Here is a 27,398-nt window from a genome sequence, read left to right as displayed (position 1 = left end):
GAACCATCTCTGCCCTCGCAGGTACCCATTTACCCCTGGGTGGAGAGAAGCAATTATATTTAAGTGTCTTGCTCAGGGACACAAGTTTCACGACCGGGATTCGAACCCACACTCTGCTGAACAGAAACACCAGAGCTTGAGTTCGGTGTTCTTATCCACTCGGCCACGACACCCTATGTACTTTTTGTAGGAAAAAAACCCCCACAATGTCCACAGATTTACATTAAACTTACACAGCTTGAAGATAATGACAGTAGAAAGCTTCCCTGAAAATATAACTTGCTGAGGTGCTGTATAGTTTTTGAGAAATGAGTAAAACAATGTCATGTAAATAACTTTCGTCTCAGTGATCATGAGACAAAAATTATTTTAGCTTGTGAAAACGTCTTTTCATGACATTGTTTTACTCTTTTCTCAAAAACTACAGCACCTCAGCAACTAATATTTTAAGGTCCGCTTTCTACTATCTTCAAACGGTTTAAGTTTAATGTAAATCTGTGGACATTGAGTTTTGTGTTACAAAAAGTACCCGAATCCTTTAATACAATTAGTAAACTCAGAAGGAAGTTGTAACCGACCTTACTCAACACCTTATTTAATTACGCTCATCAGTCTGAAAGGATACAAAAAATCCCCCGGCTTGAGTTGACGAGCCTCCCGGTCATCCCAAGTATTTATTAATTTTCTATTTGGAAAGGTTATCTGGAGCATACAGAACAGCTGATTAGCCCGTTCAGAGCGTCCTATAATTAGAAATCTGTAAGAGTTTGGCGTTACTGGCACTTTATCATAGTATGTATTGAGAGGTTTCGTGCTAAGCATGCTGTGGTGTTGGTGTACAGCTGTCGCTGTCAGATACTTACTGGAGTCAGTTGCCATCACACTGGTGTGGTGGACAGTTGTTCAAATTGTTGGCTAAGGCTTGAGTGATTGGAAGGTATTAAGGTCACACAGATATGGCAGTACAAATTTAAAGGAACATGTTGCCTTGGATCGGTCGAGTTGGTCTTTGAAAAGCGTTTGTAACCGTTTTTTTTTTAATAAAATGCATATGGGTAGAAAGATTGGTAAAAGTAGAATACAATGATCCTTACAAATATGCCTCGAAATTGCACGGTTTTCCTTTTATCTCGTCGACTAACACGGTCGGCCATTTATGGGAGTCAAAGCTGTTCCGTGCTTAAATTAGTTAAGAATTTAAACTGTTTTTACATTTAGAATTAAGCTTAAGTTCTAAGCTTCAATTTGATATATGATTTAACTCTTTTGACCTTAGGGTTTGGGATATTAGGAATAAACAAAAAACGTGTACAAATGCAATAGGGTTTTAGGCGGAAACAAAGAATAATAATAAAAACAATAAAAATCTAGACGAAAACAATACCTGTTCCGACGGTAGGTCGGAACAGCTAATGATATGTTAAACTACCATTGTGTGCAAAAGGATACAAATTAGACATAAGTAAAAGTAAGTGTTCTAAAGGTTAACCATGCAACTAAAGATCTTAAAAAGAGAAGAAAAAAAAACCATTTTTATTTTTATTTTTACATTTTCCACATTAAACTGTCCATAACTTAATATTGCATTGGGCGACATGTGACTCATTTTCACAGAGTGGGTCACATATTTGAAAGCATTTAAAAAAGAAATTCACTTCAAAGTCATGTGGCTATTGAAAAAGATATCAGTTTTTATGTCCCTAAAATCATAATCTAAAAAAACATTACTGTCGGAAACATTTTTCAGATTTTGTATTTCAATTGCGGATTGTTCTTCCCGTTTGGACATACACGCATAATCGCTCCATACAGTATGTCAAGCTATTTTATTGCAACCACTTATGGAAATAATTGTTTTTATCCATGTATATTATTTACAATTATGTACATGTAGGATTTAAACAATTGAACAGTTCCAAAAACCAGAGGTGTGCTCCCTTAAAAGCAATCGCAAAACATCGGTAATAATTGTCCAACGGACCACACTTCGTGTATCACAACTTGTTATATAAAATAACAAACCTGTGAAAATTTAGGCTCAATCGGTCTTCGGAGCCGGGGGAAAATAACAGGAAAACCCACCCTTGTTTCCGTTCGTTTCGCCGTGTCATGACATGTGTTTAAAATAAGTCCGTTATTCTCGATATCGAGAATTGATAATTGTTTTATTAAATGTTTTCTCAAAAAGTAAAGCATTTCATGGAAAAATATCTTTCACCATTACCTTCTGTAAACCCTGTAAATTATTTGTATATCTGTGAACTTTTAATTTTTGTTCTGTTCAGAAAGTGTCCAATGGCTTTAAAAAGATCAACTTGAACAAAGATAGTTATTGTTCTTGTGTTATAGAAATGTAAACGATTGTGTAATTATACTTAAATCCAAGTGAAACTCACTATCACTAACGTCTATTTATTTCAAAACAAAAACAGAGGTCATCAACCTTGCAAAAAAATTACAATACAAACACAAATCTTGGTAGATTGAAAGAAAAAAATCAGAATAAAATACCCACATTAACTGTCATCCCTCATTTGTCATTTTCAATTATTTCTAATTTGCAGCTTCACTACGCATTTCAAGATGAGAAGTTTCTGTACATGGTGATGGATTTCATGCCAGGTGGAGATCTCGTTAATCTAATGAGTAATTATGAAATACCGGAGAAGTGGGCGATGTTCTACACTGCGGAGGTTGTTCTAGCGCTGGACGCCATTCATTCCATGGGCTTTATTCACAGGTACCGGATTACAAACCATGCAAATCCCAAATGTTTTTTTGTGTGTCTGAATTGGGTCATGACAGGCGTATGATTTTTTAAGGATTTTTCTCGATATCAAGATTTCCTCACTATGTCCTTACAGCTTCAAATACATTTTTAAGCTGTCATATGACAGGGAGAAAGAAATAATCCACCTTGTTTCTAAATCAATAGTTAAAGTATATGTCAACCTTCTTTGTGGAAGTGTTGTGGCCGAGCACTTAAGAGCACCGAATTCAAACTTTGGTGTTTCTGATCAGCACAGTGTGGGTTCGAATCCATAGCCGTGATAATATTGTCCTTGAGCAAGACACTTAACCATTGCTCCGTCCTTCGGATGGGATGTAACTGGGTTCTTTTACATGCGTTACACAACACATAGGACCAACTTGCCTTACATCCATCCCATCCGAAGGATGAAGCAATGTTAAATGTCTTGCTTAAGGGCACAGATGTCACGGCTGGGGATTCGAATCCACTCTCTGTTGATCAGAAACACCAGAGTTTGAACTCGGTGATCTTAACCGCTCGGCCACGACACTTCCACATGTGATGTGTTACAAATCAATGCTGGGTACAATTGCGAATAGTGCCGATCCCATTGGATTTATCAAGAGAGAATTCTGCAGAGCACAGCACATAGTTACCTGTATGGTTTCATCAAATCTGACACAGGCATTACAAAGTGTTTGTTCCTTCAATGTACGTGTACTATGTAATACGTGTGCAAAGCTGCACTAATGATGAGACAAGAGAATTACAAATACATTTGGACGACATGGTTTGATTTACCATGGGAAAACAATCTGTGCATGCTGATTTTACTTGGATGTGTTTGATGTGCTGTTTGCTTTGGCCTTGTACATACATGAACAATTTGGATAAATCTTATATGTACATGTAGTTTGCATGATTGCGTATTTGTCATGCGGAGCACAACCATGCTACGCACCATTTGACACAGCAAGCTGTACTGAAAGCATTATGCATGATGTGGAACTTTACTGCCTGACATCAAGGCTTGGCTTGTAAGGGAAGACGCATCACTTGATTTTAGATTAATGTATTCATTCCAATCATCAAGAACAATACATTATAAACATATTATGATGCTACCTGTACATGTGTGTCAGTGGCTTCTGTAGACTTTTTTAATATATAAAAAAATATCATTAGGGAACAGTGCATCATTGAGCAAGTTCTGGCGCCGACTAGACTAACCAGAAACCATAGAACACAGGGAGATTGACTATCAAACCATGCACTGGAGCATGGTTGATACGGTCAATTCAAGAGCTACATGTATGTACGTCACAGTTTTTGGTCTCGTCTACATGTTGTTGCTCACCCAAACTTGTTCTTACTGTAAGATCATGTATTAGTGTGCATGCGCTCACAAAATCATTGAGCGTCGCATGCGATGTGACCCTTAGCCAAATGCAATAAAAACAGGAGTTGAACATTTTTACCAAAAAAACAGTTAATTTAAGTTTTTCCTTTGTTTTTGTCCTTTTTTTTTGCAAAAAAGGGTTGTTATGAATGGAAAATAAAAAGAGTAGTGACTCGGTCCTAACTGGCTATTTAAAGTCTTGCATGGACAAGGCCATGTGTTAAAGGACCTTGCCTTTATCACACAACAAAGCCCCTTGCCTGTTTTAATAGACCGATCCATTAAGCTCAGCCCCATTGCGTATTGACCAATCACAACGCAACGAAGGTCCGCCAAATAAGGTCCGACATGCGTGCGCGTATCTTGGCGCGCGCGGCAGAGTTGTGCAGAAAGGCATTGGAAAGCCCCACGTGTTCTTGCTCACATGTGCGTTGTGGGCAGAGCCTACTGGATCGGTGTATTGGAGTTGAACATCTTGTCACCACCCTTTTATTCCCCTTTTAAGTTTACTATCACCAAGTCTTTATTCTGTTTTGTCTCATTTGGATATTACAGGGATGTGAAACCAGACAACATGTTGCTTGACGCTAGCGGGCATCTCAAACTCGCTGACTTTGGAACTTGTATGAAGATGGACAGGGTAAGAGGAATCCACCAATCAGATGCCAATATCAAATGATAAATGACCAATCAGAACTGTGATAAATTTTAACTATGCAGTAATAACATTACTATCACCATGATCACAGGCCCCATGTTTTTTTTCCTTTTAAGGTCTTTCCATTTAATCAACAACTTTGTGTTCTCAAATTTAAATTTCACGACCCCCATCCAATCCCATGGTTTACAAAAATATATAAAACTGATTGATTCTGTTGTAATATTTGGCTGAAGAAATGTATGTGGAGATTGCTGAACAATTTTCTTAGTCCTATTCTTCAACATTGCTAATAATAATAATCAATAATCAATAATAATAATCATAAGACTTGTAATGCGCACATACATGTATCCACCCTGCTGGGTGTTCAAGGCGCAGTAAAACCAAAAACAAAACAAAAAAACAAAACACAACACAAAGAAAAACAGACACAACAAAATTAGTCATTGAAAACCTGTGACATAAGATAAGTTTTGAGAAGAGACTTGAATTTTGCGGTACAAAGACAAGATCGAAGATTAAGTGGTAGAGAGTTCCAGATACGGGCGCGGCTGAAGAAAAAGACCTGTCACCCCATGAATGTCAAGACTTGGGTTCAATGAGGAGAAGCATAGAACTTGATCAAAGATTCCTTGATGGAGTGTAAACTTGAAGCAGTTCAGAAATATAGTGGGGAGCCTTGCCATTAAGAGCTTTGTGGACATAGCTTTGGCCATACGAGCTGTAGCCGGAAGTCGCTTGGTTTGGATGATCTTGACTTGCGATATTATTGTTCATATTGTTCATGTGTGATGGGCTCTGCAAAAATTAGTCACAAGGGGAAAATTTACTTATTGGGTTTTATACATAGCTGAAAGAGCATACAACAAGCTTCATTTTGACACATCTTGCACACTTGTGTGATGTTTGGTTCAAAAGTTATGACCTTTTGAAAAATAGATTATGTCACAATCCGAAAATAACCCATACTGGGGAAACAGCCTGTTTAATAAAAACATCAACTATTGATGTCTAGGGGATGAACAAAAAGTACATGTTTTATTCACCTTTATCGATAAAAACCAAAGGATTTTTTTTTAGATGTGAAAACCTAGACCCAAAAGAAGCATAAAACCACATTAAAATTCGTTTTTCCCGTCCATCATTTAGCAGCCCTGTACTGGAATGTGGGTTAAGCGACTCATTTTTGTAGAGCCAGTCACATATAATAATAAATGATTTATTGATCTACATAGCGCCCATTCCATAAAATGTGCACAAGCGCAGGACAAAATAATAAGACTGATTAAAAAGGAAATACCACACCTCCCCCCACCCTTACATGACTTCCTTAACAGTAAAAATGCATTAACATAAAGACAGAGGGTTAACACTACCGGTTTATATTTGGTTCTTAGGATGGCATGGTGAGGTCTGATACAGCGGTAGGGACGCCTGACTACATATCCCCCGAGGTGCTCAAGTCTCAAGCTGGTGATGGGTACTATGGAAGGGAATGCGACTGGTGGTCGGTTGGTGTCTTTCTCTTTGAGATGCTTGTTGGTCAGTATTTCAGTTTGGAATTTTATTTCTATACTTGTATCTCACAATACAGTTTTGTGCAGTAGTTATTAATAAACTATTTTCATGGATGAGAATTTTAATACTTTTGTCATGCAGGGATGTGATTTCTCTGTTTTTAACCGAGAATTCATTTTTGGCCCTAAACAAATAAAGAAATAATTTTTTTAAATTTATTTGAACATCAAATTTATAAAAAAATTAATATAAAAACCATATATTGTAATAACAACCCGGATTGCAGAGTAGGGCTTTAAAAACCATGTAAATGTTAATATTGGGCTTCATGCTGGCAAGTCTTTGAGCTTGCATGCTTTCACACATTGCGCTCAAAGTTCAGGTTTTTTACTCAACAGCCTATCACATCCCTGTTGTCATGTTTAACTTAATGTTGTGTGTGTGACACAAATATTAATAATGTAATAATATTTATTTGGGCAAACACATTTACAAGCACATGTACACACATTAAAAAGTATTTAAGAAAACAAAGTAAAACAACGGTGGGGTGCCCAGGAGAGCATGAAAGTAACATAACAAAAGCAAAAAATAACTATCGCCAAAAGGTACAATGTATATGTCTCCTAATTCCCCAAATAAGGGAATATTCAATCATTATTTTTATTATGCATTTAGGTACGCTATCCATATTAAACATTATACACACAAATTAACAATATAAATCAATTAGGAAAGAGGTATGTTTTGAGAACCTTCTTAAACACATCCACTGATGGAGCACAGTTTTATATACATTGTAGGAGGGAAGTTCATTCCACTCGCTGCTGTAATAGTGAATGTTCGATCTCCCGCCTTACTACGAGTTCATTGTGTTATAACCCAACAGGCGATACTCCGTTCTATGCGGATTCACTCGTTGGAACATACGGCAAGATTATGGATCACAAGAACTCATTGGTCTTTCCTGACGATGTCTCTCCAAACTCTAAAGATCTCATCTCAGGCTTCCTCACAGACAGGTTAGTTAGAGATATTAACTTCCAAAGGAGATTTCAGTTTTCTTTCAAAAAGCTTGGTGGATGGAGAGTGCGTTTAAGTATTCTCTGATTACGTCTTGAGTTCATAAAGCCTGTAAGCACACAAATTTTCTTAGCATGAAACTTCTTCCTTAATCAAAACAGGATTACCAACCAAATTTCCACGTGATTTTCAGGATTTTAAGCAAACAACAGCTGAATGCCAGTAACAAGCAATATGCAACAAATTTGGTTGGTAATCTTGTTTTTATCAAGGAAGAAATTTCGTGCTAAGCAAGTTTTTGTGCTTACAGGCTTTATGAAATTGGGCCTTGATGTTTCGACCCTAGCAGAGTCTTTCTCTTACCCTTTTAGCCTTTGAGAAAGACTCTGCTAGGGTCGAAACGTCAGGCCATTAACTATTTTTATGTCATGGATATTAAACAAGGGGCAAATTCAACAGAGAATTAAAGGCAGTGGACACTATTGGTAATTCCTCAAAATAATTATTATCGTAAAACCTTACTTGGTAACGAGTAATGGGGAGCTTTTGATAGTATAACACATTGTGAGAAACGGCTCCCTCTGAAGTAATGTATTTTTCGAGAAAGAAGTAATTTTCCAAGAATTTGATTTCGAGACCTCAGATTAAGAATTTGAGGTCTCGAAATCAAGCATCTAAAAGCACACAACTTTGTTTGACAAAGGTGTTTTTTTGTTTCTTTATTATCTCGCAACTTCGACAACCCGATTAAGCTAAAATTTTCACAGGTTTGTTATTTTGTGTATATGTTTAGATACACCAACTGTGAAGACTAGACTTTGGCAATTACTAAAAGTGTCCAATGTCTTTAAGATTGTTCTTGTGTGCAATATCTTGTTGATAAAATTTGAGTTAAATTTGAAGTTTTTGATTCGCTTTTTGCAGAGAGAATCGACTTGGAAGAAAGGGAATATCTGATATCAAGAAACATCCATTCTTCAATGCTAAGAATGATATGTGGACATTCAACAACATCAGACAGAGTAAGTTTTTAGTCTCTGATAGCGTACCCAGCTTCTTGCATATTTAAAATGTATGGTAGCTGTGCTGTGCTGAGTCTGGGCGTGTTCAGGCAAAATGAGGGGCGAATTTCACAAACACTTTTAGACCATGGGATGATCGCTAGAATTGTTCAAAACCGTAGCCCCCACTTTTGGACCACGCAATTTTTGTATGTAGGTATGAAATAAAATACAGAAAATCCATTACTTGCTGTTGCTTGGCGAAAATCCTGCACCGAATCCCGAAAAGAAACAATTACAGCGACAAATAGTGATCTAAAAATCCTCGGAAGCCTGCGATGTGGGTGACGTCATTCGAAGCATTATCGTGTTTCGTTCCCACACTGTACCATTATAACATACAGAGTATTTCTTCAAACCCCTGAATAAAAGGATGCCGATTCACAGGCTCGTTCGAAAAAATTATAAGTCATCAAGGGCGAGTGGAATACGAACAAAATAGTGCGTCTGCGTCCTACATCTTACTCGGCCGCGCGTGTGATAATAAAAATTTAACACACGCACGTCGTAGCAACAAAAAACAAATGGCATTGTACTTGATGTTCAATCAATAAAAACCATGGGTTGTTGTTGTAGGCCTTTGCATGTTAATCGGACAGAAAAGGGGAAAATTGACATCGTTCACATTAAACACTTGGAAAAGGTTCTTGCACTGCCGTGACGATTGGTAAATAGTCCCAGTGTATATAGACGTTATCAAAAAATACTGTTTTTGACCTAAAATGACCCAAAAATTTGTCTGTTCACGAACTGTGCAGTTTAAGAGCTTAGCAACAACCAAATTTGGATTCAGTACCATTGAAAACCATTGTGCGTCAAATTTCATGCGGTCCGGAGATGGGGACCACGGAACCCCCAAAAGGAGGCCCCTTTTCAATACCCATCCCATGGTCTATTTGTGTCAGTACTAATTGCTGAGAAAAAAAATTGGGTCACAATACAAATTAAGTGCTATGGCAATACTGACAACTCTTGTTAAAGAAATGTCCAGTTCAATTTTCCGTGACGTTTTGGTTTATTCCTGACCTTTTCAGAGTAAAATTTGAAACATGCGTTTTTGTATTTCAATAACTACAATGTAATGGGTCTAATTTCAAGTAGGAATATTTCGTCGGTCAAAATGTAAAAAAATCAAGGCTGCTATTATTGAATATCACTGAAAGTCAGGCATGAACCAAAACATTCCTAAGCAAAAATGTACAGACCTATTTTTCTCAGAATGATGTCATCAAATATTTTGTATGTTGACAAATTTTGCCCCGGAAGGGTATGGAATGCAATGGCAGTTTACAATATTTAAAAGTGTGGTCACAAAGTCTTGTCAAAGGAAATACAGAAGTGGATATTAAAAGCTGTTTTCATTCTTGTAAGATCTGATGAAAACACTTTCAACAGCGCAACCCAGTCTAAATTTCATTTGTTAAAGCCATTATACACTTTTGGAACAGAAACAATAAATAAAAGTTCACAGATTTACAAATAACTTACAGGGTTTACAGAAGGTAATGGTAAAAGACTTCTCTTGAAATATTATTCCATGAAATGCTTTACTTTTTGAGAAAACATTGAAACAATTATCAGTTCTCGACATCGAGAATTACGGATTATAGTAAACACATGTCATGACACGGCGAAACGCGCAAAAACAAGAGTGGGTTTTCTCGTTATTTTCTCCCGACTCCGATGACCGATTGAGCCTAAATTTTCACAGGTTTGTTATTTTATATATAAGTTCTGATACACGAAGTGTGGGCCTTTGAACAATACTGTTTACCGAAAGTGTCCAATGGCTTTAAGCACTCTCAATAATTTTTTTCTCCTGTGTCTAGCTGTTCCACCGGTAGTGCCTGAGTTATCCAGTGATGTGGACACCAGTAACTTTGATGAAATAGAACCGGAGGAACGACAAAATGAAGACTTTGTGTCACCCAAGGCCTTCGCTGGCAACAACTTACCTTTCATTGGCTTCACCTACAACAGGATTAACAAGTAAGCCTATTTAGAATCTCCTAACTGTCAATTGTGGTTCTGAATAAGGGAATAAAAAAGTGACGACGAGGTCTCAAACGGTTGTTTAAAACCGGCAGGGTCGTGGATGTGTGATAAAGGCCACAACCCTACAAAGGTCTTAAACTGCAGTTTAAGAACGAGTCACTGCTCTTTTATTCTCATTCATATGCCATTTTGGGTAAAAGGCGTAATAAAGTAGGAAACTCTGTAAAAACTTATCTATTTTCCGAGGGTCCTTAAGCTCTGTACATGTGGTTCATTTTTATGAGACAGTTTTCGGATATGCATTCATGCGCGGAGTAGTGCATCCTCGTATCCATGGGTGAGATCAATCACCCCGGGAACGAGGTTGTGCACAAATGATATCCGAAAACAACCCGTTATAAACAGCTCCAGCTGGTCATTATCAGCTGTTTAAACACCCCCACGTGGTATTTGATTAAAAGAGTAGTGTTGAGGTCTTAAATTGCTGTTTAAAACCAACAGGGTCGAGGTCATGCCAAAGAGAGGTCCTTTACTGCACGACAACTCTGCAAGGTTTTAAACGGCTGTTTAAGGCATGGTCAACACTCTTTTATTCCCATTCATGAATACCTTTCTGTTAAAAACATCAATAGTATTAAGACTTTATTTCAATTTCTTGTTTTCTTTCACAGACTTTTCAGTACACGAAATGGAAGCAGCGATAAGGTAAGTCCACAAATTTCTCAAATTAGTCAAATTAAAGCGCAGCAGCACAAAAGCCATCAGCCTCTTCACAATGTGCTGTTTTTTCCTCTATTCTATGTGCTTGATCCATTCTTGTAGAGATTACATCAATCTTGTAGAGTTTTGAACATTTCATCTCCTATCTGTCCGCATGCTTGATTACTTCTTACTAATGTTAGTCTCTTTCAAAGTGCAATGTTTTACAGTTCTTAAATGCCCAGCTTGCAGGAACAGTAGAATAGTCCACCCTCTTTATAAAGACCAAGCAATTAGGCAAATTCTTAAGTCCCAAATCTCATTTCTACTTTGTGTTTCTTCGTTTTGCCGTCCTCTTAGAACAACATTTTTGTTCTAAAGTGTGATTTGGCCTGTTCCAGCCCCTTGTTATTATTGGAGTCGACTGTAGTTGCATTATGTTTTTACTCCTCTGTGTAGGTGGTTTGAGGGGTATGAAGTTGGGAAAGCTACAATTAAATGAAGGGGTGATTCCACAGTGACTTAAATTTTTCGCACAATTGTCAGAAAATATGTTATTCCAAATGATTTCTACGTCTTGATATGCGATGGCGCTCCATGCGTAAGCCCAGCACTTCCTTTCAACATCAAAAACTGTGATGACATGTATTTCCTCTTTAGAAAGATAGAGAATAAGAGCTTTCAAATAACACCTCGTTAGGGCCTAGTGGTCTGATTCCCCTTACATCATCACACGGTAAATCTTAAATAATAATAATAACAATAATAATAATAATGAATATTTATATTGCGCAATATCCACCTTATAAGGAGCTCAAAGCGCATACAAAGAAAAAAAAAAACCCATAAATAAAGCGACTATCCTTCATTCTGTACATGCTCATGTAGATTGTAGACTAACAGCCCTTCTCGAATTGAAGTGTAGAATGCTGACTAACTTAATCGTGTTCTTGTTCTTTTTATCCATCTATGGTTTCGCTTGATCGGGATCCAACCTCACTCTGGTGTGAACTTTGACCTTTGGTTTCACCTAACATTAGCATGATGTGAGTTGTTTCTTTAAAAAAAAAAGTACATTTATTTCAGTACTGGCCTGGAATTACGCAGAGGCTATGGTGGTCTTTTGTCAAGGCCTTCGTGGCTTTGCAGCTTCGTAGAGCCGCGGTCCCAAGCGACTGGAACGGGAGACCACACATGCAAGTGGCGAAGCCACGAGGGTCTTTTCCAACTTGTTTGCGGTTTCTTATGTGTTTCTTTGAATCTCAGCTTTTGCTACCCAAAAGGGTAGCAAAAGTCCAAACTTATCAGAAGTGACGGGGGTCAGCGGGTCAGCATACATTAATGCACGTTTCATACTCTACAAACAAAACCGCAAAACTCTACAAACAAAACTGCAAAACAAATTGGAAAAGGCCCTCGTGGCTTCGCCACTCAATTCAATTCAATTCAATTCAATTCAGGAACATTTATTTCAATGCTGTAATTCATTACAAAAAGCACATGAAGTTGAAATTACCCAAGTAACACAGTAGCATGAGATAATAAATACATTTGGTGCACATTGAATCAATAGTAATCAACAGAATGACAACATTTAGGTGTACAAGGTGAAGCAGAATGCTTTTGTACCATAACATATGGACAAACAAACATAAGACCACGGAACCATGACAGGACAAAGGAAAAGGGAAGCACACAAGACATATGAGACAAGGCCAACACAACTTACAAGTTACACCTCATTAGACTATGAATAAGAGTCACTCGCGTGTGTGGTCTCCCGTTCCAGTCGCTCGGGACCGCGGCTCTACGAAGCTGTCCAATCCGCAAAGGCCTTGACAAAAAGGCTAAGGCTATGGAGGTCATGAAGACATCTGTTGCCTATGGTTTTGGCCCTGCTTTCCCTTCAGAATTTTTTTCAAGATTTCCCTTTGGAAGTTCCTTTTGCAAAGTGAAAATGACCTTGTCCTCTAAAAGATGTAGTTCCAGGCCTGTCAGTACACTAATAAATGTGTTGTCAATGTCATGTTGTTTTTTGCGTAGGCAACTGTATTGACTAAATGTCTCTAAACATATGATAATGTTAAATTTTATAATTTTGCTATTGAATTGGTAATAATCTTGAAATTGTGAGATATAATGTGTCCCATCCTCTTAATTAGTTTACAGTGATCCCACCTCTCCTTTATGTTGTTATGTCAGCAATGTTATGCAGTTTCATATCAAGCTTATTTCCATTGTGGCAATTGAAATAAGAAACTTATGTTTGGGGGCTTCAAAGCGTCGGCCTTAACAAGTATTTACAATGTATGCCAGATTCATATGTCTGGATGATTAATACTGGTTTGATAATCATTTGCAATCAATTAAATTAAAACTAACACTTATTTGGTTGATGATTATGGGGTACTTTGTCTTTTAATCATACCTTGAAAAAAAAAAACCTGTAGAAATAAAAGTTGCAAGCCTTACATGTAGTGCATAAGAAAATTTCAAAATCATGCTCAGCATAATTGTTTTAATTAATACTCCTAAGCAGCTTTTGCCCCTTAAATGCTTAGCAGTTCCAAATCCTAATGATCGGTCAAGTTGTGATGGATTTGTAAAGCACTGTGTGAAATATAATACAAGTTTTTTTGTTAGCATAAAGTTTTTTGTTAGGATACAATTTTTTCTCAATGACAACTTTTAACAATGAGTTTTTTGTGTTATTCAGGGGCCAGGACCATCGTCATCGGTAAGTTTTAAAATGTTTTTTCCCCCCCAGTTTTTTTTTAACATGCGTACATGTACAACAGTGCAAGCGTAGTAATATGATAATTGTGATAATTGTGGTTAAGAGCATTGGTGTTTCTGATCAGCAGAGTTTGGGTTTGAGTGCCGGTTGTGACACTTTTGTGTCCTTTAAAAGCAAGAACCATAATTGAGCCTTTGAGCCTTACATGACATTATTGTTTATTTTTGCTCTGAGGCAATACTTTCTAGTGTTTCCTTCTTGCTTGTCAATACTTTTTATTGCTTCCTTGTAACCTAACCTATACCAGGTAACATGCGACATCACAGGCTAGCAAAAAGATCCACAGAGCCGGGATATCCTGTTTGACAGATCCGTACATACGTGAAGCTCAGTACAGAGACAAAATAATATTAAATTTTTGTTAAGCACTTTTAATATTTATCATTCGATTCAAAGAACGGGGATTGCTCTCAAATCATTGTTCAGCTAAGTGTTTATTTCTAACAATTGATTTGATGTATTGCATTGCTCACATTTCCAAGAACAATAGATTTACCTGGTAAGTCTGCTGCTACCTAGAGTCCCCAAAAGTCTCACATTCTTTCTATTGTTTTGTTTTGCGGTAAGACAATGACTTTTATTGTTCTTTATAAAAAAAAATTAAGACAATGCCTGCTATTGTTCTTTCTATTGTTTTTTTTTTGCAAGACAATGCATTATATTGTTCTTTATATTGTTATGTTTGTAAGACAATGTCTTCTATTGTTCTGTTTTTTGTTTTTTTTTGGTGGTAAGACAATGCCTTCTATTGTTCTTTCTGTTGTTTGTTTGCAGAAAGAGGTTGGTCGCCTTCAGGCCAAGATTCAGGAAATGGAGAAGTTTCTCGATCAGGAAAAACAGGCCAGGGAGTCCATTGACTATAAGTATAGACACAGCTGCTCCAAAGTTGATAAACTAAACAGACAGCTATTTAGAGAGGTGAGCCAACCCTGCCAAGGGGAAGACGTGGGGTGTAATGGCTGAGCGGATAAGCACTGAACTCAAGCTCTGGTGCTTTTGTTCAGCAGAGTGTGGGTTCGAATCCCGGCCATGACACCTGTGTCCCTGAGCAAGACACTTAACTATAATTGCTTCTCTCCACCCAGGGGTAAATGGGTACCTATGAGGGCAGAGATGGTTTTTGTGATTGATTTACAATGTAGCCTAGTAGCACTTATTAATGTAGCACAGGCTGCATACTCCCCACCAGGGAGCTAAGATGGTATAAGAAGTGGATCAAGACCCAGTGACCATGGGTAATAATGTGAAGCGCTTTGGGACGCCCTCTGGGTGTGAAAAGCGCTATACAAAAACGGTGTTTATTATTATTATTAAGACTGTGGAAGGAACTAGATTATGGTAGGGGCTCGAAAGTTACACTGGACCATTCGAGCCCTATAGGTGTAATTAAGGAACTCCATTTAAAAAAACTAAAAAGATTACAGTATTTTTTGACAGTGTTTGAACCAAATTTACATGACAGAAAACAAGTCAACCTTTCTTCTCGGTTGTTTTCTATTTTTGTTTTTATAGAAGAAAACAAAATTTGTAGGCAGTCAAAATGTGGGGAAAAAAACAAAATGTAATTGCAGTGCAAGGAAAATTGCTGTTCATTGCGCCCTAATATTGTCAATAGACTAAGATGAAGGGGCCAATTTTGTTTTGTAAATTGGTGTAGCAAATTTGAGATTCAGAGCAGTGTACTTATTTGAGATAGTGAGCACAGTGAAGGGAAGCACTCTTAGAATAATAAACTGAAGCGGATTTCTTTTTTTGTAATGATATTTTTAAGGAGGATGACAGGAGACGCCTTGAAGAGAAACAGATGCATCAGGAGAGACTGATTGCTGAGCAGAAACATGAACAGAAAGAGGTAAAGGTCTTAAATGGATGCAGGGAACTTGAGATCGGGAACAAGAGATTGAGAAGATTCGTTTTACTCTGCTCGATCAACTAAGTGGGGTGGATTTCACAAAGAGTTGAGACTAGTCTTATCTCAAGTAAGGAGGAGTAAGTTTGTCGTACTCCTAGGACTAGTCATTATTATTATTATTATTATTATTATTATTATTATAAGAGATACAGTGTGAAGAGAGCATAACTGAGCTATCTAGCCTAGTGATGACAGTCCCCTATTGTTCAATATCATTGGTCGAGGTTGCCATTCAGCATGTTCAGACACCAATCAAACTGGACCTGCTGTATAACCAGGGCCCAATTTCATAGAGCCGCTTAAGCACAAAAAGTAGCTTAGCAGAACATTTTAATACCTACCAGAAAATGTTCACCGGCCAAACCCCAATGCCACATGTACAATTTGAGACTGGTATCCTGCTCATCTCTGCTCTGCTAAGCAGAAAATTGATTAGCAATATTTGCTGCTTAAGCAGCTCTATGAGATTGGGGCCCAGATGTCACATCAGAGATACCAACATACACGATTTGGGCGTAGCAAATACGATTTCGAGCCGTGACTACGACGCTACGATAATACTCAATAAAACACGCTAAACAAGCCGCCCAATATAATTTTATTAAATCGTACAATACATGCAAACAACGAATGAACTATTAAGTGGAAATACAAATTAAGAAAAATATCAAAACAATTGTAACAGAAAAGAAAAACACACTTTTTATTTTAGAACGCAGTGTTGAATAATAGCGGCGAATTCACTCGAAGAATGTACGTGTCTCGACGTAATGATTGTTGCGTGCCCTCCCCCGCTGGCTGGCCGGCTGAGTGTGCATTTTTTACGCTAGTGATTGCTGCAAGATCGTACCCATTGATCTCTATTACACGATGGGGAATAGTGCACACGTGCGTGGGGAATGAGGTTGTGTGTGAGCTAAACGTGCCACAGTAACCTCATTCCTCATGTATCCACTATTATTGTGCCCACGCTGTCTGTACATGTACTTCATCGAAGCTTGGCAAAAAAAGTACGAAATAATGGCGACAAAAAAAGGAGACCTTCTGAACAAAAATACCTTCAACTGAGTGGCCTCCGAGGTCTAAGCTAGACAGTTTTTCATGTTTTCCTACCAGTAATTGTAGCGCCGATGTCCAGACAATGCCCAAAATACGGACACGTATTTTTTGCCCAAAATCCGGACACTTTTTTTTTTTTTTTTCTCCCTCCCAATAGCTTGTTGTTGCATTTCTGATCATTAAAACAAAAACATTTAAGTAAGGCCACCCTTTTTTATGTTACATTTAAGTAAGGCCACCCTTTTTTATGTTACATTTATTTTTGAAACATAGTCAGAAGATGAGGGAAATCAGTTTTTTTTTTCAAGTTTCTTTTCACTGGCCATTATAAACATTTGTAGCTGTTCTGTTGATGCATACAGGTAATTGTTATTTCACAACAATGCCTGAAAATGAGCTAATTAGCATTGTAGAGAGTAAAAGAAAGATCGGTATAGGTAGCCCAAGCTGCGCTCGCCCTTAACATTTGGGAGATGCTACTCTTTTTTAAAATTCAATGTTGGCATCTCTGTCACATGCAACAAGTAAACCAACTTCACTTTTCTTCTCCCTCGGCAGACCTTGAGAAAACTGGAGTACGAAAGTGAACGCAACCGCCAGCTGGAGTCCCAAGTGAAGAACATCACCCAGTACGAGAGTAGAATCCGGGAGTTGATGTCCAATCAGGACAAGATGACGATGCAGGAGAGGCAGATTGACAATCTCCATAAGCAGATGCACGGTGATGCGGACGCCTTGTCTAAGTACAAGAAGCAACTGGCTGATCAACAGAAGGTGGGTGACGTTTAGAGATCATAGCAGCCTCAAGCGGCTTGTACAAAAATGCCTGCAGCAGCCACATGTGGATTGTTCCCAAATGCCCATAACAGTAGCAAATGGCTTGTACCACAATGCCCATAGTGACTGTAACTGGCTGCAATACCTCCATTGTTTTGTTCAAGACAAATGTACTGCAATAAAATTGGGTCGTAAAAGTCACAGTAAAGCCTTGTCAATGCATTGTTTTAGAGAAGGGATACAAAAACTAAAACAGCAAAAATAAAAGATCTGAACTTTGTTTTCATTTTCTAAGAACGTGGACCAATTTGAATGTATAGTCCACTGATAGATCCCTTGCATTTGCCACATCTCTTGAGGTTAAACAACGGTATGGGCACCATGCACAACTCTCAACGAATGCTATTTCTTTTGACCCCGGTGAGGTCACTGTTTGGACTTGTGATGTCTAAGCAAATTGAATATTAAAAGAGAAATACAAAGTCTGTACAAATGAAGTACAATTAAAACAAAAATTAATTCTCTTTTGTTGAACTTTTCTTTGAAGAGAAAAACAAGTCAGTACAAATGAAGTACACTTTTACAAGAAATTCAAATCTCTTTGGTTGAACTTTTTTCTCTTACAGAGTAACTCGCTATTGGAGCAGGACATCCGTGACACCAAGGACAAATATAATCAGATCCTGGAGACGAAACAGTCCCTGGATCGCGAGATTATCTCCTTGCAGAATCTCCTTGAGGAAGAGAGGAGCGGGCGGGGCAGAATGGAAGACATGAAGGCAGAAGTTGAACGTAAGTCTCAGTAATTGCTCCTTCTTTACAGAGACACAGATGTTAAAATCCCAGAAGCAGTTCTTGAAGAATTTAGATTTAAAAAGAGTGGTGTGGCTTGGTCTAGGTCACCGGACCCAAGCTCTGGTGTTGTCAGCAGGAGAGTGTGGGTTCGATGCCTGGTGGTGACACTTCTGCCCTTGAGCACAGTGTGTTATAAATTGGATCGATTTTACTCCTAGGTCGTAACACCAACCTGACGGCCGATGTATTCCGTCTGAAGGAGGATGAGAGCCGTGCCATCGCTGAGCAGCAGCGACAGCAAGAACAGATCATCATATTAGAACAGGTGAATACTGGCTTCAATATTTTAATTTTCAAGTCCCTTTCTCGTTAATCTTGTCCCCTGTCTTCATCCACAAGGATAAAGACAGGCACAGTACACAATCATGGGGTTTCTACATCATACCAGCTGTATGGAAACGGAAGAAGCCCAGCCCCCCAATACTAAGTGGTCTCACATCTTGCAGGAAATACTGTATGTTACAGTGCCAGGAGTGTCACTGAGTGACGGACATGTGCGCTAAATAAGATGCCACAATTATTATTATTATTATTAAAACCCCGGCCATTGTCGATGGGCCCCCACACCACAGCCCCTGTGCCCCCCTTTCAATGTTGGTTCTCATTGTGCGGTCTGCACTCCCATCAACAATGTCTATTTGCACATGGGTAAGAGGATAGGGAATGTTTCTTTGCTTATGGTAAGCGCCGATTCTCCGCTTACAGTAAGCGCTGATTCTCTGATTGGCTCCTGGTTCGGAGCTTAAGTAAAGTTTTCGTCATTTTTGTTTTGTTCAGACCAAAGCTAGTCTAGAGTTTGATCTTGAGTCAACCAAGAGTGAACTGAGGGAGAGTGAACACCGTTTGGAGACTGCTACAGCATCGGCAGAGGCTGGCCGCATTACAAGGACACAGGAAGAGGCTCATATACAGCTTATTGAAGGTAAAGTATGGCAGGCATGCAACTCTAACGCGTTTCCGCGGAATTCCGCGAAAAAAAAAAAAATGATAAGCGCTAAAAAAAGAAAATCTTTTATTTTTATTTTTTATTTTTTTAACTATATTTTTTTAACCTAATAAATGCATGGCAACAACAATGGGTACAACAACAATAATGTAAAATGAGCATAGTACGTGTACATGCTAACAATGCACCTCAGAGCATAATAAACCTCAACATTTTCTAGGGTACCATTGTGGGTCTCATGTCCCGTGGCGTTTCGGCTGCCACGCTCCACACTTGCGTTGTGCCTTTGAAAATTTTCCTCTTTTTTTTTTTCAATGGGCAGTTGCATGCCTGGTATGGTAAGGGTTCAAATCCCGTATGAGTTATATATTGACTCAATTCTCCGACGTCATCATCATTATAATCTTGGATGCGCCATACTGGTGGAAAAAATTCACAGTGCGTTATTCAGTGAAGTGCGCATTTTAGACGGCGCAGCGTTTACACCTAAACCTATTGACCACCAACATGGTGAGCGTGGCATCAATATACTGATTTATTGACCCAATTCACCTGACGTCATCATCAAATAATCTTGGAACCGCCATACTGGTGGCAATGTCAATGTGCGTTATTTAGTGAAGTGCGCATTTTAGTAAACCTATTGCCTACCAACATGGTGAGCGTAGACAGTCCCAAGCCTACATCCGGATGGACTGCAAAAGGGGTAAACCCTGTTTCAGCCCTAGGAGTAGGTGGCAACGGCCTCTGGAAAAAAATAATTGTAGCCCACACCTTGAAGTGGCCTTCAGGCCTTGTGTGACTGGCGACTACTAACGTAAAAGCAGGTAACAACAGACTCCAACTCTCAGATATTGGAGAAAGGATTCATGCATGAATTGTTGCTCAGATTCAATGTTTTGCGGGAAAAAATGGTTATTATGCCATGCTGCAATAGATTTTTTGAGAACCAATGATTATTATAACATTCTGTTAAAGCTTCTACAAGCTACCCAAAGAGAATCTCAATGTCGAAGGTGCAACTTTGCACAACTTTATTTTGGACTTCTCTTCCTCTAACCATACAAGCATTAAGCAACCGAATTATTGTTTTTCTACAGACTTGAAGAAGCAGTTAGCAGCAGAGAAGGACGGCCGTGTCAAACAGCAAGACAGCTGGCAGCAGGCCATGAAGGAGAAATCCATGAAGGAAATCGACCTCAAACAGGCCTTACAGCAGCTGCAACGAGCAGAAGAACAGAGGAAGGTAGAAAATGCTAAGGTAAGAGCAATGGTGGGATCTGGGAACAAGGTGGCTTAGTAGAATCTTACGTATATAGCGTCTATAAATGTTATAATTAAGCTTGGGCGATATCGATTTATTTTATGCACGATGTATCGCCGACAATATATCGCGATATTCGATATAATCGCGATTCATTAAATTTGACATCATCAGTCTTCAAACTCCAAGTAAAAGTTGTAGAAGAGACAGTCAAAGCATAAGAGAGGTGTTCTAATGACCAATTCTTCTGATTTTACTCCAAACCTATGGGGTGCAAGATGTCTCAGCTAGCAAATACATCGTGATATTGCGATATTTAATCAATATCGCGATATATCGCGATATATCGCGATATATCAATATTTCGATTAAAACCAAATCGAACCGATATCGAAATCGTTTCCAAATTAATATCGCGATATTTGATAATATCGTGATATCGCCCAAGCTTAGTTGTAATTATTATTATGTTAACTGAAATGTCAGTGACTGAATGTTTTTTTGTTTTGTTCCCAGATGGAACAGCTGAATCTTCAGCTGGAGCAGGAGGTACAGAGGAAGTCTTTCATCAACTCAGATCTCAAGAGTGCCAATCAACACATCAACAATCTCAAGGCGGAGGAGAAGCGTCTCCGAGCTGAGATTGAGGAGCTCAAGAACACCATCGGCAAACAAAAAGACGCTCACAAGAAGTACAAACAGTAAGGAGATCATTATTGACTCATCATTGAATAAGTTCATCACTGGTCCTATCCCCCTGCACTCACTACGGAAAATGCCCTTTCTCAATTGCCACACCCACTCTCTTGAACAACCTTCCCATCCACATTCTATATTAAAACCTGCTCATGCCATCGTTGGTCGTTTGCAGCGCCTTGTACAACACGATGGCATGAGCAAGATAATTTACCCTGTAGGGTGCATGTACAATACATCACTTATGTTCATGTTTTTGTAGATCTCATGTAGTTGGTTCTCCGCCGATAAATAATCTTAAATATTACCTTGGTATAACAAAGCTATTTGTTTGTTTTTTGCTCGATCAGGAATGCTGCCCTCACCAATCTACAGATTAAGGAGTTACAGGAGAATCTGGAGTCAGAGCAGCAGTTCACTGTAAGATGTTTAAAGAGTCGTTGCCAAGTTTTATGGTTTCTTTTAGGAAGTGGTTCTTCTCCATTTCTCCTGGAAGGCCTTTGGAGTCATATTTTAGTTGACTGTGTAAAACCAATTAGCCCATCGAAGCTGGTTCGTCCCTTTAAACTTAATGGATGAACAGTTACTCTGTCAGTCAGCAGCCCTATGGTTTGTGCATGATCCAATAAAAGTCCACCGTTTGGAAAAGGAATTACATGGAGATAACAGGTGTGAGTTGCTAGAACAAAAAGGATGTTTTACTCTGGCCTGTTTCTTTATTGGAGATTACCCGTAATGACTCACTCTGCCATTCTAGACTCCAGAGCTCAAGTCCAGTGCCCTTGACTGCTCGACCAGGGGCCGAATTTCACAAAGCTATAAAATTATCACAAGATAAATTGTCAGTTATACCATAGTGATTTGTATTGTGACATCACACTTTACTTAGCAACTACGATTGATTTGTAGGTAAAACCAATCTTAGCTCTTTGTGAAATCAGCCCTAGGACACGCCACCTAAGTCAGATAGGTTCATAACAAGATGTTTTTTGTATTATTTTAATTGCAGGTGTTATTTAAGAACAACAATGTTGTCTTGAAGGATAGGATGGAGGAGGTGGAGCGGGTACTTGAGATGAGAAAACAGAGTATCATCTCACTAGAATCTGAAAGGTACGTCTTGAGTAGAGTCTTGAATAAAATAATCCCTATTGACCCAATTCACCTGATGTCATCATCGAATTGTCTTGGATGCGCCATATTGGTGGGCAATGTCACTGTGCGTTATTCAAGGAAGTGCGCATTTTAGCGTCGCGGCGTGTACACGTAAACCTAATTGCCGACCAAAATGGTGAGCGTGGCACAGTCGCCGTGTGTGACGTGCTAGCATGGGGTCAATACAGGTCACGTAGGAAGCTTAAACTGGGATTCTGCGTTGTCATTGGTCGACGGTGCAAGGTGCAAAGAGATTTAAAAGAAAACGAAAGAGAAGGTTGTGCACTATTTACACTGTGCGAGAGCCAGTCTACAGAGAACCATGATACTCTCCCTACTTCAGTCTGATTTCCGATTTGTTTTTTTTTGTGGAAAAATCAGGAAATTTGTGATTAATGGCACTGGACACGTTTGCTAGATGTCAAAGACCAGTCTTCTCACCTGGTGTATCCCAACATATGCACAAAATAGCAAACCTGTGAACATTTGGGCTCAATTGGTCATCGAGTTCGTTAGAGAATAATGAAAGAAAATCACACCCTTGTTACATTACTTTGTGTGCTTCGAGATGCATTTTTAGAAGGCTTCAGCTGAAGTCTTTTACTATTTTAGTAAGAAATTACATGTACACATGTATCTCTTCCTCAAAAACTACGTTACTTCAGAGGAAGCCATTTCTCACAAAGTTTTATACCCTCAACAGCTATCCGTTGCTCGTTACCAAGTAAGCTTTCGTGGGTAGTGTTCAGTTTTCAGTTCAGTTTATTAAAACTTCAATCAGTTTGCTTACAAAACGATAAGCAGGATTTTAAACTTTGCATGGTGGAAATACGATGTGGAAAGGTTTGTGGTAATACCATGTAATGACTATCTCTAAATGAGTTGGGGGTGGTTCTGAAAAGAACCGCTGTTTTCAACTCGATAAAACGATAAGCGTTATGGTACTTTATATACAATGTAATGAGTAAGTTGTGGGAGTCTCCTAAAAGCAAGCTATAGACGATGTGACCTCTGAAGTCACTCGAAAACCATAACATGATTCGCGCGCATACCGCCGGGCAAAACCTTTGTGTTTTGGCAGCCAGCTAGAAAGTGTATGCAATCTTACCATGACTACGCATCTTTTTGCCCGGCGAAACATGGCGTATACAGTGTTTTGTCAACAGAGGGCGGTTTGAATGTAAACATAGGTCACATCGTCTATAGACCGTATTGAATATGACGTCAACATTCAGATACATGTACATGTACCTGCCCTCCAACATGGCGTCTGTGAGCGTGTTGGTTGTCTGACGTGTGCCATAGAAATCAAACCGGGACCGCTGCGTGCTGCGTGATTCATTGATGTACTCGTTTAGACGCGCATACAGTTTGCCCTACCAGATGCCCACTTTCGTAGTCACAAAGGGGTTATTCAATACGGTCTATTGACCCATAATTGAGAGGTTACATGTATATCATTTTGTTTTCTTTCCAACAGGGATTCTTTATCAACACACCTTGAGATTGCTCTAACCAAGGCGGATTCTGAGCAACTTGCAAGGTAATTATCAATAAGTCCCATCAACCTGGGAAAGAAATGTCATTTATAAATCCATTAGAGACCATATCGACCACAAGCTGCTTGTACCAAAATGCCCAAAAGCAGCCGCATACAGCTGCAAGGTTTCACCTAATTCCAGTCACAGACAGAGGACAAAAGTAACCATCTTGTCCAGATGTGGAAATTTTCCAGTTGCTTTGCAGCTGGCCACACAGCTGTCTACATCACAAAGACCCTGAAGGAAAGGCTACGTTGTCTGTCAAACGCAAGCCAGTAATGAAACGGGGGAAATAAATGGAATTAAAGTAAAATATAAATGATTGTTGTTTTGGAATGCAAGTAAGATGTTTGTGTACCCATCTTCAGCGTTGCTTAAGAACACTTTGTGTATACAAAATGCATCATCTTTGATTTTATCCTTTCTGTATTCAATGTAGATCTATTGCAGAGGAGCAGTGCGCTGATCTGGAGAAGGAGAAGACAATGAGAGAACTGGAGATCAAAGAAAACCTCCAGAGATATAAAAAAGACATCAACGAGAAGAATAATCTCATTTCACAGGTAACTGGCCCCGCCAAAGTAGTCTCAGCCATCTTTCCGAGCAATTGATTGCAAGCCCCTAATCTAATTTCACAGGTAACTGGCCCCGCCCAAGTAGTCTCAGCCATCTTTCCGAGCAATTGATTGCAAGCCCCTAATCTAATTTCACAGGTAACTGGCCCCGCCCAAGTAGTCTCAGCCATCTTTCCAAGCAATTGATTGCAAGCCCCTAATCTAATTTCACAGGTAACTGGCCCCGCCCAAATACTCTCAGCCATCTTTCCGAGCAATTGATTGCAAGCCCCGCCCCAGATACCCTCAATTGCTTGTCCAACATGAAGAATTATCTGATATGACAGGTAACTGGCCCCACCCCACTACTCCCGGCCGTGTGTCACAGCTAAGTTAATATCTAGCCCAACCTCACGTTCTCTCATCCATGTGTCCAACGTAAAGAATAATCTCATTTCACAGGTAACTGGCCCCGCCCCAAATGCTCTCTGCGATGCATCACAGCTAATTTAATAACTAGCCCCACCCCAGATACTCTCATCGTGTTTAAGGCTGCTCCTCATCAGACACACCCCAATGTACATCCTGTTATTCTGTATGATAGATGATTCAAAAGACCGATCCATTAAGCTCCGCCCCCGTTACTTATTGACCAATCACCAATCACAACCCATTGCGCAACCAAAAGTATAACAAAATAAGGTCTGACATACATGCGCGTACATGTATGCTTGGCGCGCGCGGCAGAGTTGTGCAGAATGGCATTGGAGTGGCTCACGTGTTCTTGCTCAAACGTGCGCCGTGGGCGGAGCTCAATGGATCGGTCTATTGCTTTCTTCTTCACTGAAACCATCTTCGTCAAAAAGGTATCGCACCTGTCGAACAGCTACTTGAAAAGTACAATCTTATATTGAGTTTGACAGGTTGTTCATCAGGCCCCTATCAAAGCCATCCCCTCAATTATACCACGGGTAACCCTGAACCAGCCACACCCCCGAAAGTATAGCCTTGTCTCTTATCTTGCAGTTGGGTCATTAATGAGCCCCTACCTAAAACCACTGTTTCATCAATACTGATCATGGAACAGAGCAATGAAGGATTAATTGTTTGTGTGCCTTTCCATGATCTTTGTCAAATTTCCCACTTTTGTTTTCAAAACCATTAACCCGAAGTAGATTGTAAATTGCTTTCTTGCCCAATCCTTAGATCTATATATTCAAAATAACTGACCTTGTAGCTGTGAAATCCTTCTCCAGAAACGAAACAACATTTAAGAAAATGTAACACTGTTTGTTCTGTCTCTTTTAAAAAATCTTTGCTTTTGTAATTTTGTGAAACCTTCTAACCCTTGCATTGCTATGTTTTGCAAATCTGAACAACCCTTTTATCTTACTTTTATAATGCTAAAACAATCTTCAAGGCTTGATTAATTTATTTTTGGATTTTTTGAAAGAGTTACCCCCTTCAAACATTTTAGGGAGCTAATCTGGATTAAGAAACTTATCTGGATTAAGGAACTGATATGGATTAAGACGCAGATTCTGAAAGCTAATCTCAATTAATCTGCTTGAACATTTCTTATTGAAATTCAAATGCCACACGGCCAATCCTTAGCGATTTCTTGACATCTGCACCATGATTGAGTGACTTTGGCTAACGACTATGGCTGTAGTATCTGACTGCAATCTAGCCATTGACATAGCTGTACTCCTTTGTCATTACATCACACATAATGCACACATCCGCTGTATGCGTATGCACCAAGGTTTTGGCATCATATTTCCAAAGCTTTTGTACAGTGTATGTCTGTGTGTAATTTTTATCAAAAATCACTCACTTCATAAATCAGAGGCATTTACTTAGGAGAACACATGGAGTCTTTGCAAGACATTTATAAAAGTAAAAAAAAAACAAATTTGTTCATACATGAAATCTTCATAGAAAAAAGATTACTCAATACATTTTCTAGGGACTTTTGGCAATTGTCGGAGCCAGTATGCATGAAGTGGGCTTAGTACGGGTATATACAGTGGAATAACTTCACATGTACAAGCACACCAACCTTTGAGCAAAGCCTGGTTCATACTTCCAATGAATGTTAATATGACACGATTTGTGACGTCACAAATTCGCACAGCTCAACTCCTGCGAAAATATTCACAGCGTTAACAGAGCTGTGTCAAAATTCACATCGCATGAGCATTCTCAGGAAGTATAAACTGACCTTTAAAGACAGGGATTTTTTCTTAAGTGTTTGTTCTATCGTCTCACTCATCTTCATTCAACTTCTCTTTCCATTCTTATCTTGCCGCTTCTTTAGTTGGAGGAGAAACAAAAAGAAGTAAGTAGCTTTCTTCACTTTGCCCGTCTCACTAAACACAAAATCAAATCCACTAGCGCCGACATAGACAAGGTTCACGCAGAGTTTCAGACAGGCGTTCCGGAGTCGTGCCGAACCAAACACGTTAGGAGCCACTCTGGGTCGACCCAAATACATTTTGGTTTCAGGCAGGCAAACTTAACATACATGTAACATTTACATAAGGTTCGGCTCATGACAAGATCGACATCTGAAACCAACTTGCTCCAGAGTCATTTTGAACGACTGCAACAGTTGATTTTTCGACTTCTAGCGCTTCCAGTCGCTCCTAACTGTTTCAGATGACGAACTTTCCATGCTCTTAATTCAATAATTTGGTTTGGCGCGACTCTGGAACGCCTTTCTGAAACGATT

At 39.1% G+C, this 27,398-nt stretch overlaps 1 protein-coding gene across 5 annotated transcripts in view; it reads left to right on the top strand.

The window, feature by feature from the left end:
• Positions 1-27,398, top strand: part of LOC117304329 (rho-associated protein kinase 2-like) — a 73,011-nt gene that overhangs the window by 25,684 nt on the left and 19,929 nt on the right. For 3 of the 5 annotated variants that reach the window (XM_033788715.1, XM_033788717.1, XM_033788713.1), the window contains exons 7-28: positions 2,565-2,740; positions 4,707-4,791; positions 6,210-6,354; positions 7,220-7,352; positions 8,278-8,375; positions 10,244-10,403; positions 11,081-11,114; positions 12,149-12,154; positions 13,825-13,845; positions 14,680-14,823; positions 15,677-15,757; positions 17,435-17,650; positions 18,280-18,445; positions 18,667-18,773; positions 19,286-19,430; positions 20,555-20,715; positions 21,235-21,419; positions 21,765-21,834; positions 22,424-22,527; positions 24,050-24,112; positions 24,550-24,673; positions 26,985-27,005. In XM_033788715.1, the coding sequence (XP_033644606.1) occupies positions 2,565-2,740; positions 4,707-4,791; positions 6,210-6,354; positions 7,220-7,352; positions 8,278-8,375; positions 10,244-10,403; positions 11,081-11,114; positions 12,149-12,154; positions 13,825-13,845; positions 14,680-14,823; positions 15,677-15,757; positions 17,435-17,650; positions 18,280-18,445; positions 18,667-18,773; positions 19,286-19,430; positions 20,555-20,715; positions 21,235-21,419; positions 21,765-21,834; positions 22,424-22,527; positions 24,050-24,112; positions 24,550-24,673; positions 26,985-27,005 (2,445 nt within the window). The remainder of the gene's footprint in view (positions 1-2,564; positions 2,741-4,706; positions 4,792-6,209; positions 6,355-7,219; positions 7,353-8,277; positions 8,376-10,243; positions 10,404-11,080; positions 11,115-12,148; positions 12,155-13,824; positions 13,846-14,679; positions 14,824-15,676; positions 15,758-17,434; positions 17,651-18,279; positions 18,446-18,666; positions 18,774-19,285; positions 19,431-20,554; positions 20,716-21,234; positions 21,420-21,764; positions 21,835-22,423; positions 22,528-24,049; positions 24,113-24,549; positions 24,674-26,984; positions 27,006-27,398) is intronic. The other 2 variants (XM_033788714.1, XM_033788716.1) reach the window with 2 other exon arrangements.

This window comes from Asterias rubens, chromosome 21, assembly GCF_902459465.1.
Source record: "Asterias rubens chromosome 21, eAstRub1.3, whole genome shotgun sequence".
Classification (NCBI taxonomy): Eukaryota; Metazoa; Echinodermata; class Asteroidea; order Forcipulatida; family Asteriidae; genus Asterias; species Asterias rubens.
Note: the sequence above shows the minus strand (reverse complement) of the source record. Positions and strands in the feature narration are given on the sequence as shown.